This window comes from Macaca mulatta, chromosome 12 (genome assembly GCF_049350105.2).
Source record: "Macaca mulatta isolate MMU2019108-1 chromosome 12, T2T-MMU8v2.0, whole genome shotgun sequence".
Taxonomy (NCBI): domain Eukaryota; kingdom Metazoa; phylum Chordata; class Mammalia; order Primates; family Cercopithecidae; genus Macaca; species Macaca mulatta.
In genome coordinates this window covers 68625591-68645536 of record NC_133417.1, presented here as the reverse complement: position 1 = coordinate 68645536, position 19946 = coordinate 68625591, and the positions used below count along the sequence as shown (strand labels likewise).

The 19946-nt window shown below is 36.0% G+C and overlaps 1 protein-coding gene across 2 annotated transcripts in view; it reads left to right on the top strand.

The window, feature by feature from the left end:
* Window positions 1-2634: 2634 nt before the first annotated feature.
* The window catches only part of FIGN (fidgetin, microtubule severing factor), a 129987-nt gene continuing 112675 nt past the window's right edge, over window positions 2635-19946 (top strand). The window contains exons 1-2 of one of the 2 annotated variants that reach the window (XM_001097992.4): window positions 2635-2842; window positions 3608-3777. In XM_001097992.4, coding sequence (XP_001097992.1) covers window positions 3753-3777 — 25 coding nt within the window. In that variant the 5' untranslated portion in view covers window positions 2635-2842; window positions 3608-3752. The remainder of the gene's footprint in view (window positions 2843-3607; window positions 3778-19946) is intronic. The other variant, XM_028830777.2, reaches the window with a different exon arrangement.

Here is a 19946-nt window from a genome sequence, read left to right as displayed (position 1 = left end):
ATTTGAATGTTGAATGATGTTTTTTATAATGTGTATTTCAAATGAATCTATAAGGGAATTGGAAAGGTACAGTTATTATCTATTAATAAGTTCTTGCTAACCACACTTTTTCCTCCTCTTTTTAAAGAGTAGAGGTTGTTTTATTTTAGATATTACAGATGAACGGCTTTAAGTCTGTCATCAAAATACATCGCTTTTCTATTCAGTGGACACTCTATTATATATTTTATTCACTATTTGAATTTACACAAGGAACTGTAAATTCAGTGCTAGGAATTAAATGTTAAAGGTTGATGAGCTCTGAACTTTTTTAACAAACAAGAACAGAGCAGTTTTGCCCGAATTGCACAGAGCATCTGCTGTGTGTCCAGGGGACTTTTGGTCGTCATTCCCCAAATGGGTAATAACTGCGATTATGAGCGCTTCACAGTTTTTTTTTTTTTTTTAATTCATCTGTACTCAATCCAGCAGTGACCCACAGATATTTTCCTACACTTTTTTCTTTGTGGTAAAATCCAACGAACAACTTTTCAGAATATCATTTTCAAAGCTATCTTGTAAAATATAACTAAAGAGGTTTCAGTGTTCTCTGTTACATAGAATAAAGTTCTTCTGTTTTATTTCGAAGACTCCTTTAAAAAAAAAATGCAAGAAAGGTCAAATCCATTCCAAATAGAAATCTCATTGCTTAGAAATATTTCTTAGGATCTCAAATCACTCTTTTTTTGGTCTTTTAAATTCTGTCATCTGCCTAGATTTAACCGAAATAATTTTTATTTCTCAGTGTGTTAGCTAAAGGCATCCATTCAAAGGTAAGAACATCATAAAAGGTGAATGGAATTAATTTCAAAGTATATATTTGGCATTTTAAAGAGCTGCATTTCAGCATCTGGAGAGCTGCAATTTAGGCTATCAAATCTACAACAGAGAAACTGGGGGAAATGCGAATACCCTTATGAGGAGGGTCAGTCCTCAGCAAGTGCATTTTCGGTTCCAACCTTCAAAGATAACATTTTCAGCTTGATGGGCTCCTGGTAGAATATTTAATTTACCTCTTTCATTCTTAGCTTCGTCGAAATATAGAGGACTGGATGTCTATCAGGCCAAAGTATAAACTCACCATTTATCTATTAAAGTCATATTTAATGAAAACGAAGAGAAATTATGACCCAATTCACTCTCTTTCTCATTACAATTCCTAAAGAACTTTGCCGGGCACATTATCTCGTAGACATCATGATCAAATGTTATTGTTTGCTTTATTATCTCAGTTGGATGGTTGGCTAGTCTAGAATGAAATAGGTTGAAGGCAATACTCTCAGCCTAGAAGTCTGAATGAGGTTCCCATTCAAATGATCCTGATTGTTTGCGGGTGGGGCGGGGTGATTAGTAAACCAACTGAGCTTACACTGCATAGTAAGCGTCTGGATGCCGCACATTTACATCTAACAAGAGACCCCAGAAAACGTGTGTGTGTTTCTTAAACCTTATGTTCCGAACAAAAGGCTATCTCAGCAACAGACAATCAGCACTGCATTGCTCCCTGGGATGCGAGCAACACACTCAACTGCACATTTCATTCTTCTTCGGCTCCCAGCACCACAAAGCCCCTACTCTCTTCCCACTCCTGGGTCCCCAGATTACTCCATAGAGGGGGGTTGGGAAGGCAGAAGCCTAACGTCTATGCCTGCGCACCAGCCGCCGACACCAGGGCCCCCCGGGCGCTGCTTTCTCCGGCCCAAGCCGCCTGGGGGAGGTAGGGAGGGGAGCCAGGGAGCGCGAGAGGGGACCGCACACCTAGACACTTAGGATTTTATTTATTCATAGGGAGGCGGGGGAGGGGAACTGGGTGAACGCGAATTTTCCCCCTGAAGTTGCTTCTTCTAAGCAGATCAAGTCGTTTTCTGGCTGGTGCTGGGGGCCCCGGGGAGGGTGCCGGTGAGGTCCAGGCTCTCGAGACCAGATCCCGTCCAGTGCGCAGAGGGGGTGGGGGAGGGCGGACGGGCCGCAGCTGTCGAGAGGGCCGGGAACCGGCAGGGAAGGGCCCGCGGGCCGAGGAGCAGCGGGGCTCTGTCCCGGGCCCTCTAAGGCAGGCCGGGGAGCGCAGGGGCCGGCTGGTCACGCGTGGGAAAGAAAGGCCCCTTCCCCCTACGGCGCTGCTCCCCTTTCCCCAGGCTGGGCCGCCCGAGAGTGCGCGCAGGGAGAGCTGCGAGTCCCCGCGCGCGTAATCATGACCTCGGGGCCCCCTCCGGGCCGCGTGAGCGCGTCGGCGAGGCTGGGCGGCCGCCGCGGCCCCGGCCGTGTAACATGACCCGAGCGGCCGGCCGGCCGGCGCGGCGCGGCCATTGAGCCCTCCCTGCCCATGAATCTCTGGCGCGTCTCTAGCTCGCTCGTCCGCTCGCCTCCCGCCTCCCTTTCTCCCCCTCCAGCTCCGCGGGCTCCGTGCGCCTCTCCCTCTCCCTCCTGGTCCTCCCGCTGCCTGTCTCTCTCCACTGCCCGCCTCTCGCCACTGCCTCCCGTCTTCTCTCCCTCACGGCAGCCTCTGTCTCTTTCTCCCTCTCTCCTTTGAAAACTGATCTTTGGCTCTTAGTGTGAAAGTGATTTGAATTTGGCTCGGCGGCGCTCTGCGCCTGCGCCCAGCCTCTGGCATGCTGGCTCCTTCCAAGCAGCTGTTTTGGGTTTGAAATTCCAACATGGCAGAGGCTGCAGTCCGTCTTCCCTTCAAAAACTTGGAATGATTTCAAATCATAGGCACCTTCACTTAACCCTAGCTTCCATTCATCAGCAAACACATCGGATCGATGCTACGCTAACCTATCGGGTTCTCTCTCCGCGCGTTCAGGTAAGAGGAGCTTCGTAGTTTTCTACCATCTGTTTAAATTTGTTTTTGTTTTATTTTTAAAGATTATAAATACATCCAAGACCTGTAATTAAAAGAGATCTTCGAGTTGTGCCGTAAACATTAAATTCAATTTCCACACGTTTCTATTCTGTACGCCAACCTGCTGTCTAATATCTCTGTTCAAAGTAGCCCTGAAACATTATAATGCATATTTTTACTGCTTAATCATTGCAACAATAGTATGGGATTAAGAGTTCGCGATTGCAAGAATCTCGCTTTTCACTATATTGGGCTTACTTATTACTATCTTTTTACTTCAAAAATAAAAAATAAGAAAGCGGAGCCATAGGGTGGGGCTAGACTTTCTTCGGGAACTAACTTCTAAGTAAATAAGAAGTGTAAATAAGAATCTTGCACACACACAAAAAGTTGAGGTTAAATTACAATCTCGTGGCTGGGGGAACGAGAAAATGTCAGAAGATCGGTTGCAGAAAAATGTAAGCACATCATCTAGGAGGGGGTACAGCGTGGTGGGCGTATTGTTGGCAAGGAACGGGAGAGAAAGATGTATAATTTAATGGTATATACAATCCACTGATCCTATTACCGTCCTCCCCGGAGCTCTTGTTAGTTTCAATGGGAGTGAGTGAAATTGACATGGACTTGCATTCCTGGTCATGTGCTTTTTTTCCTTTCTTTCTTCTCCTGTGATCTGAGATCCCCTTTTTGTTGATGTTGCTTTCCCCCTTAATTATATGCATGTAGGTTAAATGAATACCTGACGAAAGGGCCCACGTTTCAAGGCAGTGACATTTGATAGCTGAGAGGAAAAGTGGCTTTAATGAAAAGCAACCTTTGGAATTCCTGCTTGTGAGAAATCCAATTCAGCTTTTTGTGCTGCCAGCAAGAAATGATCAGTAGCACCAGTGTTTATGGTATGTCAGTTTTGGAATTTACTTCCTTTGCATCTAAATAGGAAAGACAAATGAAATAGCATGATAAAACCATTGAAGACTGCTTGGCAAGCAGTTGCTCATGATATAGAATTCCTTTTTCTTCAAAATAAAATATATGTTTAATGTCACCATGCTTTTTTTTTCTTTTGCTATCACTTGTTTGTATATTGCAGTTTTGATTAATATATTACTTGAATCCACTTTTATCGGTTTTAGCTGTCATCCAGAAGTTGCACGTTACTAGTAATGCACTGTATGTATATAACTGCTGAAGTCAAATTGTATGTAAATTAGTTAAACTTAGTGTGGGTGTTTTTTTTTTTTTTGGAGGGGGGAGGCTGGGCAAAGGGGAGAGGGTAGGAGTGTTGGGAAAGATTACTAACTAATGAAAGTATATCTATGTCTATGTACACACACAGGAACAGGACTGGATGAAAATTTTATTTTTCTCAATCTATTAATGCAGTTTGACTATCTGCTCTTGATGATTGCACTTTGTGGAGTAATCGGTTCTTCCGAGTGTGTTTTTTTTAGGGGGGTGAGTGAAGAGGTATCTTTTACATGAAAATAAAAAATATATTTTGATTGTCCAAAGTCCTTGATGTCTTTTAAAGAGCAAGGATAGGTTTTTTTCTTTTTCCCCTTTCCATTCACTCGTCTGCCTGTCAGCGCTTTTTACTTTTAACTTGTGACAGAATTAAATAATCAGGCACTGAAATGGACTTCGTTTGAAATCGCTCTTTCCTCTTTCTTTACAAAAAAAAAAAAAAAAAAAAGTCAGTTAAATGGAGTGAGAGGGGGTTTTCAATAGCTCTTGTGGCAGTGCCCTGTGTACACTTCGTGATATTCAATTAAGACTGAGAGGGACCAACAACAACAAAAAGATGTTAAAGTATTTTGCATAACCAAAGGATATGTCCACTTTAGACTGGTTTTTTTTTTTTTTTTTTTTTTGGTTGTTACTATATTTACCCCATGACCATTAATTCCTCCTGAAAAGAGAGAAAGAAGGAAAGAGAGAATATGAAAAAAGAAATAACAGTGGGGCAAACCTGCCAGGGGTCTGTAGTGTGGCCGTGGTCACTGCTCTCTCCTAACACAAATGTGAATACGAAGAGAGGAACTACAAGACCCGTTGCGCGACATACACTTCTGGTTGGACTCTGGTGACTACTGAGCTAAATACACACCACACTTACACGATAGGAAGGATTTGATTGAATTTTGCATTTGGAACTTGTTGACTTTGAAGCGATCAATAAGAAGACTGTTTATTTTAGATGCACATAATTTGCCCTGAGAAATGTTTTAAGGAGGAGAGAGCACAGCTTTTTTTCCCCCGGAGCTGTTGGAGCGAATGGGATTGCCAGATGGGCGATTTCCCTCTGTGATGTTAAAGCTGTAATATATATTCAGAGCAGATTGGGCTGCTGGCTGTGATGAGGAGGATATTACATTTATAAATTTTAAATCGGAGCTCGGACAATGTGCTGAGAGCAGAAATTGGATGGTTTGACTGTTCACCGTATTGATACTTAAATGTGATTTCTAGGTAGTACTAATAATAATCATTGCAATAATTCATGAAAAACATATTGGCATAGGCAATTATATAATTCATGACATTTAACAGCAGATTTGAGTGTGTAAATTGCCCCCCCTTAAGTCTCTGCTTACTATTAAATAATAGTCACATAATTCATTTCCCTATGTTTAAATGTCCGATGTTCAAATGATGTTAACTTAGGAGCCTTGTTATCACATATTAGAATACTAGGGGCGAAAGTTTATATACATATATATAAAGTAGACACTTGTGTATATGTATAAAGTGGCGTTAGTGGCTCCTATTTTCTAATTCTTTACTCTGATTATTTTTAGATTTTGTTTGTCTCAAATGTGCGGCCTAAAGGAACCAGAGCTACAAACCTAAAAGACTAGAAAGTGGGCAAGTGCTCACACTCTGGCAGCTCTGCTGTTGCAAATTAAAAGTGTGTTGTGGTCAGGAAATGAAAGCTACAATGTCTCTTTTGAACAAGTCGTTTATCAAGAGAAACATCTATCAGGGACTGCCTTGTCACATTGATCCTCTAAAAGTTAGGTCCGAGGTGGAAGCTGCTTTGATGTTTTTGATCCTAAATTTAATACAACAGAAAAAAAGCAAGGATATTTTGACCAATATAGATTTTTAAAAATGTTTCCTGGAACCAACAAGATCTATTTATTAGGATTTCACTATGTGTGAAGTTTTCTGGACATAACAGTTGAAAGGTTGAAGGGGAAATCCCAGACTTTATAAATTGATGATTGTTAGAATATACATTTATAATACATTTAGTGATGGCTGGCTTCTTGGTGCACATGGAATGGACGTTTTGAACAGATTGTTCAAAAGCAAAATTATTTTGAAAGAGTATTTTGGAAGAATATGTAGAGAGTCAAGAGTTTTTCATTCATTCAAATTTTAGTTATCCTCTTACCTTCTTCCTCTCTTTTACTCCTTCATTCTTGCTTCTTATCTTCATTGTATTTGTGACAAATTAGCTTTTATCTGGAAAAGAAACATTGTTTCTACAAAAACCGTGTCCCCAAAACATGCTTGCACACATCGTCTCTATTGTTTATTAATTGTGCATGTTTATGGTTATCAATATAAACTACACGGACACATAAGTCCTTTGGAATTTCAGCTTAAAAATAGAGGTATCAGATTAAACATGCTATGTATTCTTGAATAATGAATATGTTGTATGCATTATTTAAAATTTAGAAAGTATTGTTAGGAAAATGACCAAGTTGAAACAAAATTGTGAAAGCAGTTAGAAGCAGCCTGCTTCATTTTGGGAGGCAAAGATTCCAAAGAAGTGTTTCTTCTTTGAAATAGAGTTTTTGGATACTTGTTTTACACTGCTGGAGGCAACTTGTTATTTCATCTGGGTCTATCATCAAATAAGAAGGGAAGAGTAGGGTGGGAGTTTTGAGAAGTGTGATACTTGCTAATGATTCATGTCTGAAATGAAAGAATCATAGCAGGGTAATAAAGTCTCATTGTTGTTTTCCTGGAAGAGGGTAAGACTTCTGTTTGGAAGCTGTATGTGTGAGTTGATTTGCTTTTCTCTTCTCCTAAAAACACAGTTTATAGGGTCTCTTTGGAATTATTTCAAGAAACATCTTTTTTTTTTTTTTTTTCCTGAAAATAGAGTGTTTTTCTTTCTCCTGACTCTGTTGAAATCAGTAAGATTCTTAAAACTGTATCTGATATCTTCTGAGTGAAAATAGGAGGTTTTAGTCTTTAGTCATATTTAAGACTCCTGTAGCAGAGTTTCCAGGGCTGATATTTTTTTCCTTCCCATAAACAGAAAATAGTTTTTGTTTTTGCTTTTTTCATGTTAGGCAGGAACTTCGAAAACCTTTTTGTAGGTAGTTACTTCTGATAGATATACAAGAGTGCAGAAATTTCATTAATTACTTTTAGGTGATAATATAAGAGTGTAACCAGGGGGAAGAAAATAGGAAGTTATTTCCAAGAATCTATGGAGATCATCTGTATTATTACTTGGCATTTCTAAGATAGTTTAAGATATAAACCAACTGAAAAGATAAATGAGTAATTTCATTATAGGTTAATTATTTTTTTTTTCCTGAGCTTCTGGTTGTCACCTTTTAGAATTTAGTGTCTTACTCAGTACATGCTTAGGGACAGATCCACAAAGTTTGGGAGTCTGCACTGTTTTTCAGAATTTTCATGTCAAGGTGAAGACAACCATGCTAATACTTCCCTGTTTCTGTCTGTGTGAGTATTTGGATGCCTTGAATAATTGCCTAATTAAGTAATCAGTTTTAGTGGTCCAAAATCAACAGAATTACTAGATGTATTTGAAACAATTGCAGGCTTTTATGGTGTGAAGTTTCCACCATAAAATAGAAAGGTGCTGTTTTACCTTTGATCAATATATTCTTGAGTGCAGATTTCACATACTACTCTTTATAAAGTACTGTGTTCATTGTTGGAGAGCTAATAAATTTAATTACCAGGAATTTAAATTGATTTATAAATTTTTGATTGGAAGAAACTATTCTGCAGATGTTTGTATGAAATACTGACATATGCTACTGATCGATAGAACTTGATTAATCAGCATATCTGCTGTTTTTCTTGAGTCATTGATAAACTAGAATAAACAAATGGTACAGAAAAAGCTACAAATTTTAACTCTCAATTAAAAAAAAACTTATGTGTCTTTCTTTTGAGATATACAAGAGTTAGTGTTTTATTGAAATTGGTTGAACTTAGAAATTATTTGGGAGTACCACTTAGAATCTTGTAAGTCCCAAAATTCTGCCTTTCAATTCACACACACACACACACACACACACACACACACACAGAGCAAGAGAGAGAGATTGTACCTATATATTTGTTTATTGAAAATGAAAGAATTTTTTTGACACACTGCAAATAAATGGCCAGTTTAGCAAGTGCTTTCCATGGTTGGATTTTGTCATTTTCTTCTTTTTTTCCTAAACTTGAATTTTGAGCATTAACATTTTCATTTAACTTCTGGCAGAAATTTTAAGCATAGCTGCTTTGGTATGGTTGCTGTTTACTGATCTTTTTGATATTTTTGATGTTATCGTTTAAAGGGCAATTTTATTTCAGAAATGTTTATTTTAAAAAGTAAAATAGTAGGAATAAGGAGTATGAACGAATATACTCAAAATAAACGGTACCTTGAAGTTCGAAGGAAATCAAAAGCAAGGGGTATGCTAAGTTTCCTTAGGGCAGCACCACAGGTGCCTGCTCAGAAGCGCTGCCTCAATACAGCATATCCGTAAGTACCTGTTGACAACAGTAGTCTTAGCTGAGACTGAGGAGGCAGAAAAGATAGGTGATCAGAAACCATCAAGACATGAGATATCATATGGCACTTTCTGTTAATAATATTTACATATTTTATGCAACAAATCTGCTTGTTGTCTTGTTATTTGAATATTGACACTTTGCTTAACATTGCATATGGTGGGCTGTTGTTTCAGGGTGTATCAGAAACAGTAAATCCAAAGGAGAATTTCAATTTAGATGTATTTATGTTAAATATATGTATAAATGGATATGTTTGCTCATATTTTAGCTCTTATGACTTTCACAAAGCGTTTATAGTATCACTGCTTCCAATCATTTTTGAAACTGATACATCTTGAAAGTAGAATGCATGATTTATTATATGAAGGCCCAAGGTTAAACTTTTTTACCCTATAGCTCAGCTTAAGTATTGGTATTTTTGTGTTGGGAAATGTTTTTTAGAAAGTATGTTTTGTAATTTTGGAAAATTTGCTTCTCAGTAGGTTTCTGTTCTCTTTTCATAGGATGAGGAGCTTTTAACCAAACAGTTATTAAGGATATATAATTTACAGTAAAGTTTTTTATACTACAGAATATGAAATGTAAAATACCTATAAAATGTTTTCTTTTACCCCATTTCATTATGCTGAAAATACTTTTACTCTGTTTCTTTCCTATGTTTTAATTTCTGCTGGTATTTTACATATTTATTCCATTCTGCTTATGGATATATTCCTGGAATGAGAATAGAAACTGCATTATACTCCATTTAGCTATGTGTGTATATATATAGAAATATATGTGTGTGTGTGTATATATATAGATATATTTTGTTTTTCCCGATTCAACTGTTTGCCTTACGTCAACTGGATGCTTTTTAAACAACTGATGATTAAATGCCATTTATTTATGAGAGTAAACTCATCTGAGAATGGGGGACCTCTACTTTCATGCATTAGTTCATGATGAAATATTATTCTTGGAAATAGTAACATCCCAAATAAAATTTTAAAGGTAGTGCAATGTGAAGCCGTGGGTTTCTGTATGTCGTTCTAAATGTTTTGCTTATCTCTTGACTTATTATCCTTACCATTAAGAGACATTTTTACCTTCACCTAGGACCAGCTACATAATTTCTGAGGCCCACTGCAAAATTAAAATGTGAGACACTTTGTTCAAAAATTAATTTAAAGACAGCAACACAGAGCATTAAACAAAATGCAGGGCCCTTTGTTGTGTGGTGGGGTGGGGGCCTGTGTGCCTGAACAAATGATAGGGCGGTGAAGCCAGTCCTGCCTTCACCACCTACAGACTTTTATCTGAGGCCAACTTTGTGGAAGTCACTAGGTTTCCTATTGGAGACTGACTGTTCCACAATGATTCCATGTGCCTCGCCCAAAAAGATACTAATGAGAGTTGAGTAAGAAAACGGATGGGAAATGAACCATGAATATCTCCTGCTCTTTCTATAACTGAACTGGGGATTGAAATATTTGCTTTTGTCTCATCTTGCCCTGTATCTGATATATATCCTATACATCATGTGGCTTTTTGTGCAAATATTCTTAAAAAGAACTTTTTTTTTTTTAATGGTTTGCATGTAGTTACATACTTCAATACTTATTCCCAGGCCCAGAATAATTGGGATGGGAGAATTTCAGTGAGATTTGTAGTAAGAGCTGAGGAGGTTCTCTGTTGCCAAGTACTGCCACTAGCCCTCCTAGGTTAAGGCACAAGAAAAATGAGCATTTTTATGTAGAAATACTACATTATCTGATACAAAATGCTGACCATTAAAAAAACGAAAGTATACTCATTAAGTGACAGGAAGGAGGGGCAAACTCCCAAATAACATTGTTATAATAGTATCAGTATTGATACTTTGACATTAGAAAGTGGTATTTTAGCTATATAAACATGTGGTGACAGCTGTATTAAAGACGAAAAGTAACTTATGCAGTAACACTAATGTTGCAGTATCCTATATTCAAATCCTGGACTTAGCTTCTCAATTTGTATTGCAATAACCTCCCTCTCCCTGAAAATTAGAGTCATATGACTCGTTTACCAACATTCTGTGCCGATAGGTGGACAAAACATTTACATCGTTGCTTCCCAAAGTACTTCTCAATGAGATCAAACTTCATATTGAGATACCTAAAACTGAATTTTGAAGTCAAGTGGCTTTTTCAAATCAAAACTGAGATATGATGGAATGTCCAGCAAGTATGGATCTGAGTGCACTTGAAGTTGCACCATTTATTTTCAAAAGATATTTCTCACATCAGATGACTCTGCCAGGAAGGGAAATATCAAAGAGCTTGGAAAAAGTAACTATTCTTTTATGTAATCCAAGACTGGGGTGAAAGTGGGGGGCTTTAAAGATATTTTTGAGGAAGAAAAAAATTGAACTTATTTTGAATGCCTTGTTAGACTTTGTGGGGAGGAATGCTACATATGAGACTTTCTAAGAAGAAAAATCTTTGCCCTGTGTAATAAGGCACTGCTCTCCACACTGATAGGCACTTTAATGAAAGAAAGCTTGGAAATAACTATTATAACAGTGTCCCATTTAACTAAAAATTTATCCTACAGTTTAGGAATCTTTTTTTTTCTTTTATTAACTAAGCCATTGCCAACTTGAAATATTTTAGTAGGTAGCTAGCCACAATTCATGTTTTCTAATGTTCTGTGTTCTATCTCCAAATTCCGTAATATAAATTTCAATTGGGACTCTTCTTTTCCTGCTTTATTCCTATACTTAGAATCTTGTATTTTCATATTAAATGTTTTGCTTCAAAAATGATTAAACTAGGAATGTGGGTAAATAAGTGGCAATATAGTATATTGTTGTGCCAAAAATAGTTTTTTTTTAAATTTTTCATGTGTTCGTTTCTTTTACCTTTCGATTTCAAATTGAATATTGTAAACTCTTTCTTTTAAATCATATACCTCAATGATGCTAAATTATAAATCTTAATTAGGTATGATTCACTGATTTTAATCTTACAAGATAATTATTTTGAGTAGGATAAAAAGGTTCCCTTAAGATTAAAGGCATTTTTCATTACAATCCCCATTTTCAGATCAAACAAATACTATGAAATAAACAGTACTATTATTCTTTTATGCTTAATAGTTTTTACTTTTCAATTAAAGTATATGGGTGAAGAAATAAGGCTATAAATATGGCAGTCTTATTGTTTGCAAACTAAGTGCTTTTGATAAATTTTACTGCTAGGAATTACGTGGATCTAAGGGAATCTTTTAAATAAAAATTACAGTTTTGATTATCTAAATGGAATATGTTCTTGTGCATGTGCATAGATATATTTCTTTGTGAAGGTATTGATGTCAGGGACACTTTTGGTATTTCTTTATGAGTAATTAGGTTAACGGGGTTAGTTAGAAAATGTATCCTTTCCTGGAAAATGAAAAATTACATTCAAGCAGGGGTAAAAGAGTAGAACATATTCATGACTTTAAGTACTTAAAAAGATATTTTATGAGTCATTTTTGAAGACTAATACCCAATATGTAACTTGTTAAGAATAATCGCCATTTTTACTTTCTAAAGCACATCTATATTAAAACTGACTTTCTATTCATGACTCGCAAATCTGGAGTCAATTTTAGGCCCAACTTACAAAAGATGTGGGTCTTATCCTCCCTGCCCTTACCGTGGTGTCCTATGCCTGTAGAGTCAGTACTGTACTGACTCTACTATACTACATAAAAGAGTACAAAGTTCTCTTTTAAAGAGAGATTTCCATTTGCATTATTCAGAAGATTAAGCAACGTTTTGGGGAGGGAAATACTGATAGGACCCAAATGTAGACATTGGGACCCTGAATGGCTTGTATCCTTGTCTGACAAACTGGAAGGAAAAACATATTACCAGCTTTGGAATTTTATATGCCTATATGAACAGTGCTTTTTCTTTCTCTGGGAAGGTTTTAAACATACTATGAATACAATAAGTGTTACCTAATTGGAAAAATATGTTTTCTGTAATTCTAAGAGTACTAATCAACCAATCATCAATATGAATTTACTCATGGATAGTAAGATAGTAGAATTTTATTCAGAAATGGATGTTCAGTTGGAGCTGGTATCGCTTTAGAAAGAGAAAAAGATTGTACATAAGCAAAATTATTTTGGGATTTTTTTTTTTAAAACATGGATGTGAAATCTCCATCAATAACATTTTTGGCTGTTAAAGTATTACAAAAAAATGGAAAGCTCTTTATTATGTTTTATTCTTTAATAAGCCTCGAAATGTGCACATACAGTGCTATAACGCCTTTTTTGTTTACTTTTTTGATTTTTGTCTTGTTTTGTTTTAGCATAAAATAAAAAGAGCTTATAGGTAAACTATTTTGTACTATTTATTTATAAAGATATCTAGTAAGGACAGTACAACATATAGTATAGGTTTGTTTATAATGATGGGTAAAAAATCTGCAATTTTACCACCATGTAATGACAGTTCCTCGAAATTTTACCCTACTACACCAAAATGCCACAGTCACTAAGATGGGAGGTGTTGCTGATATATGATTCGAATGCACGTGTATACTTAAATACATAATTTTAAAAAATTGTCTTTATTTTCTAGCAGCTTCCTGGTGTCCTTTGCTTAGGGCTAGGGGGAAAATGTTTTCTGCTATTTTGCTATTTGCATACTCACCAAGAACCTTGCTGTCTAGGCCATCTTCCTACCTACATAGCTGTGTACCGTTTTGAAGAGCTGTTTTTTTCTTTTCTTTTCTTTCTTTTTAAAAAAATTTTTGATATTTATCTGCAAGGCTGGTTATTACTTGATCATCTGGAAAATCAAATTTCATTTCAGCCACTGGAATATGATATTTAGATCATGAGAGGTAGTTTGAATTAATTAAGGGGATAATATTAGGCTTTATATTAGGGAAAAGTAAAGCAGCATTTTTTGTCATGGATAGCCTGCCCTTCTTGATGAAAGACAACATGTAGGAATAGGGGAAGTAGGCACAAGTTCGAGAAAGTCATTGAGGCAAAGCTAAGGTTAAAGACTCTTTTCATGTGGTTGTTACACAAAATGATATTGGCAATTTTGTAAATTAAACCCTAATATTAATTATATAAAAAAACTTATCACTTATTAAGGATGATTGACTAATATTCAGTAAATAGCATGTAGCACTATTTTAACAAACTATTCTCCGTTTTAGGAACAACTGATTCTATATCAAATCCTGACTATATGGGATTTGTGAGTATGCAAATTAAAAGAACTGTTCTCATTTTTGTCTCCATAATTTTAAAAACTGTGAATATATATATATATATGTCTTTAAAGATGATTCAAATTATTCTCAGACTCTTTTTTTTTCCTCTGTCAACATACTCAAGTTTTTTAGGCCACAAATGAAGTGACAGAAGAAAATCCATTGAAGATGGAGGTATATGTCTTTTAAGGCTTCTTTTGGAAACTAATGTATTTATTGCCATTATGGAAGTTGAAATCATTGAAGTAGTTAATACTTTGAATTGGTTTTAGAAAAATGTGATGTTAAATTTTATATCAACTCAGTAAATGCTAGCTGTAACTTCATGACCAAATAGAAACCCCAAACAAGCAAAATAAATAAATAAATAAATAATAAAAAACTTTTGCCTAAGCCCTACACTAGATCAGTTTGATGAAATTTTAAGCTCCTCAGATGATTCTAACGTAAACCAAACGTTTATATATCTCAAGAGATCTTAAGATTTTCACCTTTTAAGAAATGTCATTCTTCCTGATTTGAAGTTAGGAAAATGAAGATATCTGTTCAGAACTGAATATACTAATGACATGTACAGATAGTTCATCATCTGGCTGAAGTTCAACAACCTATCTAGACTTTTGAAAACATTTCTGTCAGGCTTGCAAGAATACCTCAGGAAAGTAACAATGACGAAGGACAGCGTCAGCAGAAGCCCACAGTCTATCATTTTGTTACCTTGGGTAAGCCATTCAACCTCGCTGAGCCTTAGTTTTTAGTTTACTTTTTTATAAAAGAAGAGATGATTGAGGTGATCCGATGACGACTAAGATTTCTTGCAGTTTTGTCTACTCCATGACTGCTTTGTCATGGACTAGTGAACTCATGTAACTTGGACCTTGCTAGTCGTCTAAAAGATGCAAAATATTTTTGTTTCTCTTAAGAAACTCCAAAAATTATCCTGGAAACAATGTAGAAAGCTCAAGGACCATTTATTACTTTGTTAAGCCCATCAGAAGAGTTGATAAGCATTCATTAAATATGCTTACTAATTGGTTGCATGCAAAAGTGTCAGTGATTCTAATATCTTAAGAGTTGATGGATATTAGTTAGCTAATGCTTTTCTCCTGTAAGAGATTTCAGTAGAGTGGCAATCAGATTAACTTAAGCCGTGGAGTTAGGGACCTCAAATCCTTAAAATATTTAGTATGAAAAGTGGACTTTTATCAAACTGAAAGCAATACCTTTTTTCCTGTACTTTATCAGCAACTAGTCTTTGTTCACTTTATTTTCGCTTCCTGGCATGTTCTTCTCCGCTTGTTGAAATCCTACTAGGACTATGGTATCCTGGTCAGATGTTGCGTCATCCATGAAGACTTCTTTGAGGCACCCTAATTAGGATTGATTTCGACGTCTACTTAATTGTCCCTTAGAACATTTGAAATGTCTCCTTTAGATCTCTTACTGTCATCTTTCTCCTACTATAGATTGCTAGGCATCTGTGTTTCTCTATTATGAAACTGTAAATTTCCTGAGAGCACACACATCTAATTCATTTTTATTTTTAATCTCCTCAACATGTGTGTATAGTATAAGACCTATAATAGGTATTCAATACATGTTTGGTGAATTGAATTGATAAAAGCATAGGAGACTATCACTTGGTTAATATTTTATTTTATTTATTTTATTATTATTGTTATTTTTGAGATGGAGTCTTGCTCTGTCACCCAGGCTGGAGTGCAGTGGCGCGATCTCGGCTCACCGCAAGCTCCACCTACCTGGGTTCACGCCATTCTGCTGCCTCAGCCTCCCCAGCAGCTGGGACTACAGGCGCCCGCCACCACGCCTGTCTAATTTTTTTGTATTTTTAGGAGAGACGGTGTTTCACCGTGTTAGCCAGGATTGTCTTCATCTCCTGACCTGGTGATCCACCCGCCTTTGCCTCCCAAAGTGCTGGGATTACAGCCGTGAGCCAACGCACCCGGCTGGTTAATATTTTATTAATCTTACTTTAAAAAATTAAAAGATGATTTTTAAATATTTAAAGAATAGATCTATGAAAATTGTATATTTCATTACAAAATTGAAATTTCTATATTCTTTATATAATGTTATTACCAAAGAAAGACTTTATAACCCTGAAAAATAGTTTTATAATTATATACTTAAAAAGGGGCTTACAGCCATTAATTCTATTTTTGTATCTCTAGATAGGGAGCCTTTAAACTCTTTTTAAAAAACATTATTATGCTATCTTTAAAATCTTATAAAACATAAACCTATAGACTGCTTTGATTATAGGTGTAACAAATAGCTTTAAATCACTATTCTCTATGAAATATTTTTTTTCTCATGTGTTTGCAGACAGAAAAATTTGAGGGCACAGAATCATGAAATACTAGACTCTGAGACTTCCATATTGACTTCTTACCAATATAGAATTGATCGACAGTTGGCCATTCTGCTTTTGGTTGAACGTGGGAAAGAAATACCTCCTAAGGCATTTCTTTCTATTTTGTCCTTTCTCTGATAAATAGTCAGTTTGCAAATATGTGCACTATCAGCAGTCAAGACAGATTTCTTTGGAAACATGATGATATTGGGGTGGTAAAATGTGAGATGCAAACTAGTTGATCTAGAGTTGATACTATAACTTAATTTGTGAATGTCTTTGGTTAACACTTTAATTGGGACCTTTATCTAAGTAAACAGTGTCTATAAATTTATTTTGTACTGAATACTGGGCAGTAAACAATTTAGCTGGGATTTCACCCCATAACTCTGTCTTTTAGATGTTCAATAGTTTTACCAGTTGGGTTTGTGTGCTTGTGGGAGGGTCAGCTACTTTCTCAAATCTGTCGTGAATGTTACAATAAATAGCATTATAGTATTTCTAAGGCAAATTCAATTTGATCAAGTGTTAAATTATAATGAGTTAGGCAACAATATTTGACAAGATTTGTATTTTATATTTGTGTTTTCAAACCTAAAGAGGTACCAGAGAAAAGCATTTGCTTACATTGCTTCATCAAACAACCCAGAAAAAAAACAAAGACTCTTTTGTCATTCTTTTAAAAACACAATTTTACTAAGAAAACCTATAACCTTTACTGAAAGCTCACTCATTTTCTTCCAATTTGGGCTCTTGAGAGCTGAAAAGTTCTAGATGCTATCTTACCACTTCATATTGAAATCTAGTTTGATGTCATACACTCTATGCAGAAGAAAGTATCTGTAGTGCTGATTGTTGAACCTGAATTGTTACAAAGATGTGCCATTTAGTGAGCTATAATGGACAAATGTTGCTTAGTTAATTGTATAAAAACACTGCATCTTCAGCAAAGGGCTCTAATAGTAAAGGACAGTATATTGTAGGTAGAATAATAAAGATTGTGAAACAATATGTTAAAAGTAGCAAAAGCGTTTTTGCAGTGTGACTACAACAGTGAAGACCCATGTGTTGCATTCGTTTGTTAAATAGACACTTCTGGTTTTCTAGAAACCATTCAATATGCTTCAAGTAAGTTAAAATTGTTAAAATATAAATTAAAAGCCATCAGATTGAGAGTAAAGGCCACAAATTGTAAAACCTTATAGTGGTAGCTTGCCAACAGCCAAATTAAATCCAGGGAATATTTAAAAGATAGAGGCTTAAAATTCTACTTGGTTTATAATCAGAAAGCTATGGGGTTTTAAACTAATAAAAATATTCATGAGAATTCTTTACATGTAAAATGCTACCCATTTTCCTTTACCCTTCTGGTAGAAGAAAACTGGGTGATCCTTCTCAAAGGGTAATCATGTAAGTTGGTGGCCAGAAAGTATGAACCATGGTTAAAAGCCAGTGGTTAATGGTTTATTTTATTGTCTGCCTTCTTTTACTCCTTCCTCCTTCCCTTCCTTCCTTTTTATTTATTTATTTGGCTTGACCCTATATGCATAGTTGACAGTTGTCAGTAATAGAATTTTTGGCTAGATCTACACATGGCAATTCTTGAAAAATATGAAACTATATTTGTCCTTTTGGCCTACAATCTGAATTAAAAGATAGAATTATTTCAGGTCAATACAACTACATGGGTGCATGCACGTGTGCACACGTGTGTGTGTGTTTATTCAGTAGAGCAACCTGTCTTTGCAACACATGACAGTGTTGAAAGCTCTTTCATTCTGAATGGACCAGTTTGTAGCTCCATACAGACACCATCTAAGTGAACCTATTTAAATATCTTTCCAGATTCTTAACTAAGTGGTGCAAGTCTGTCTTGGAGGTGGCACTTATTTGTCCCTTAGGAGTTAAGTTTGGTTTGATATTCAGTTGAAGTGTCAGTAAACAAGATTTATGAGAAATTAATTAAAACTAAAATTGAAAATGGATATTGAGGTGCAAGTTTATCCTAAAATGGCTTGAGTATATTTGTCCCAAATGCATGAAAAGAATGTTTTCTAATGGACTCTTTTAATTAGAATAGAAATTAATCACAAATAAACCATGTAAAATTTGCTATCATGATACAATTGTTTTCATTCAGTGGTCGGCCACGCCTTCTTTTAGCCCTGTCTTTGTCCAGGGTTTAGTTTAGTCATGCATATGTCCTTGAAGAAATGTAGCATCTTTCACAAGATTTTGTACAAGTGAAATCAGATACCAGTTTTTATTGCAGAACCAAGCCTACAAATGTTTCTCTTTAAAGACATTTTTAATAGAAACAGTAAGGTATAAATCATTTAAGCAATTACCTGGACATTGTGGAAATGGGGCTTGGCTTTTTCTGTAGCCCCAGATGTTTCCAGATTCCAGTAATAACCCGGTCCAGATATTTACAGCTTAATTTTCTGTGCATGTGCACTTGTCCACAAATGGCTCCTATTTCCCATTTTCTGTTGGACAACTGGGCTACTTAGAGGTTTAAAAAAAAATGATTTCAGCTTGGGTGATGACAAACGTTAATGGTGATAATATGTTGCTTCTAGAAACTTTGATCACTTAAAAACATATAGAGGCTAAATTTTAGAGGATTTTATACTAAGAAATAAATTGTTCAAATGGCATTTTGCTTTATGGATGAGAATGGGATGAATAACCTCCCCCATCCCTCAAAATTTTAGTCTTGATATGCTATGTTAGCAAAGCGATTCTTTGGTTTTTAAAAAAATGCATATTCTGGCACTGCTTGGGTTATCATGCAGGCTGCTAGTTTTTCTTTGCATCACTACCCCACAGGTTTTCTTCTTCTTACTAGAAACTAAACAAATGGAAAATAATGATTGGTAACCATCTGCTGTGCAGAAATTTTACATATAGCAGTTAACTCTATTTTAGAAAACAAGACCAAATGAGTGCATTATACTGTTGCCAGTAAATAGCAACAAGCACTAGAGCGTTCCTTTGGACAACACAGGCACACAGGGAGCCAGTATTTTGTTATGGGAAGTCAGTTGGTTGGACTGTGGGGCTGAGTGTGCCCAGACATTTACTTGTGTGTTTGTGTCTATGTGCCTATGTCTGTGTATGTATGTGAAGAAAGTGATTGCTTCCTCTCTGCCTTCTCCTTGTGTCTCCTTACCGCCATAATTCCCGTCACGTAAATCAAAGTAATGTAGATGTAAATAAATCAATTCAATCACATCATCCTAAATCTTTTTATTCACTTAAGAAATAAACTTAAAATCCATAAAGTCAGACAGAATAAAGATTTGTAAAAGTATGTAGGCTTCAGATTGGAATCGTGGTTTTCTTCATTGTACTTGTTACAATGAGTAGTGGCTAGCCAATGCATCTTTAAATTATTCTCTTGTCGTATCTTTTGCCTAAAGAAACACCTTAACAGGAAATTAGATTGAGTATATGTACAAAAGATATTGACAGGCAATGATTATTCATATAGCTGCTGTTGAAGTATGGATATTGTATTGAGGGTAGACGTATAATGAAATAGACAGAAGTAAGCGGTTACAAAGAATTTATTCAAATGGACCAGGTAAGGCCTGATTTTATAGTTAGTTATCCATATAATCTGTAATCTGTCTCTCCCTCTCTCATTCTCTCTGTCTTA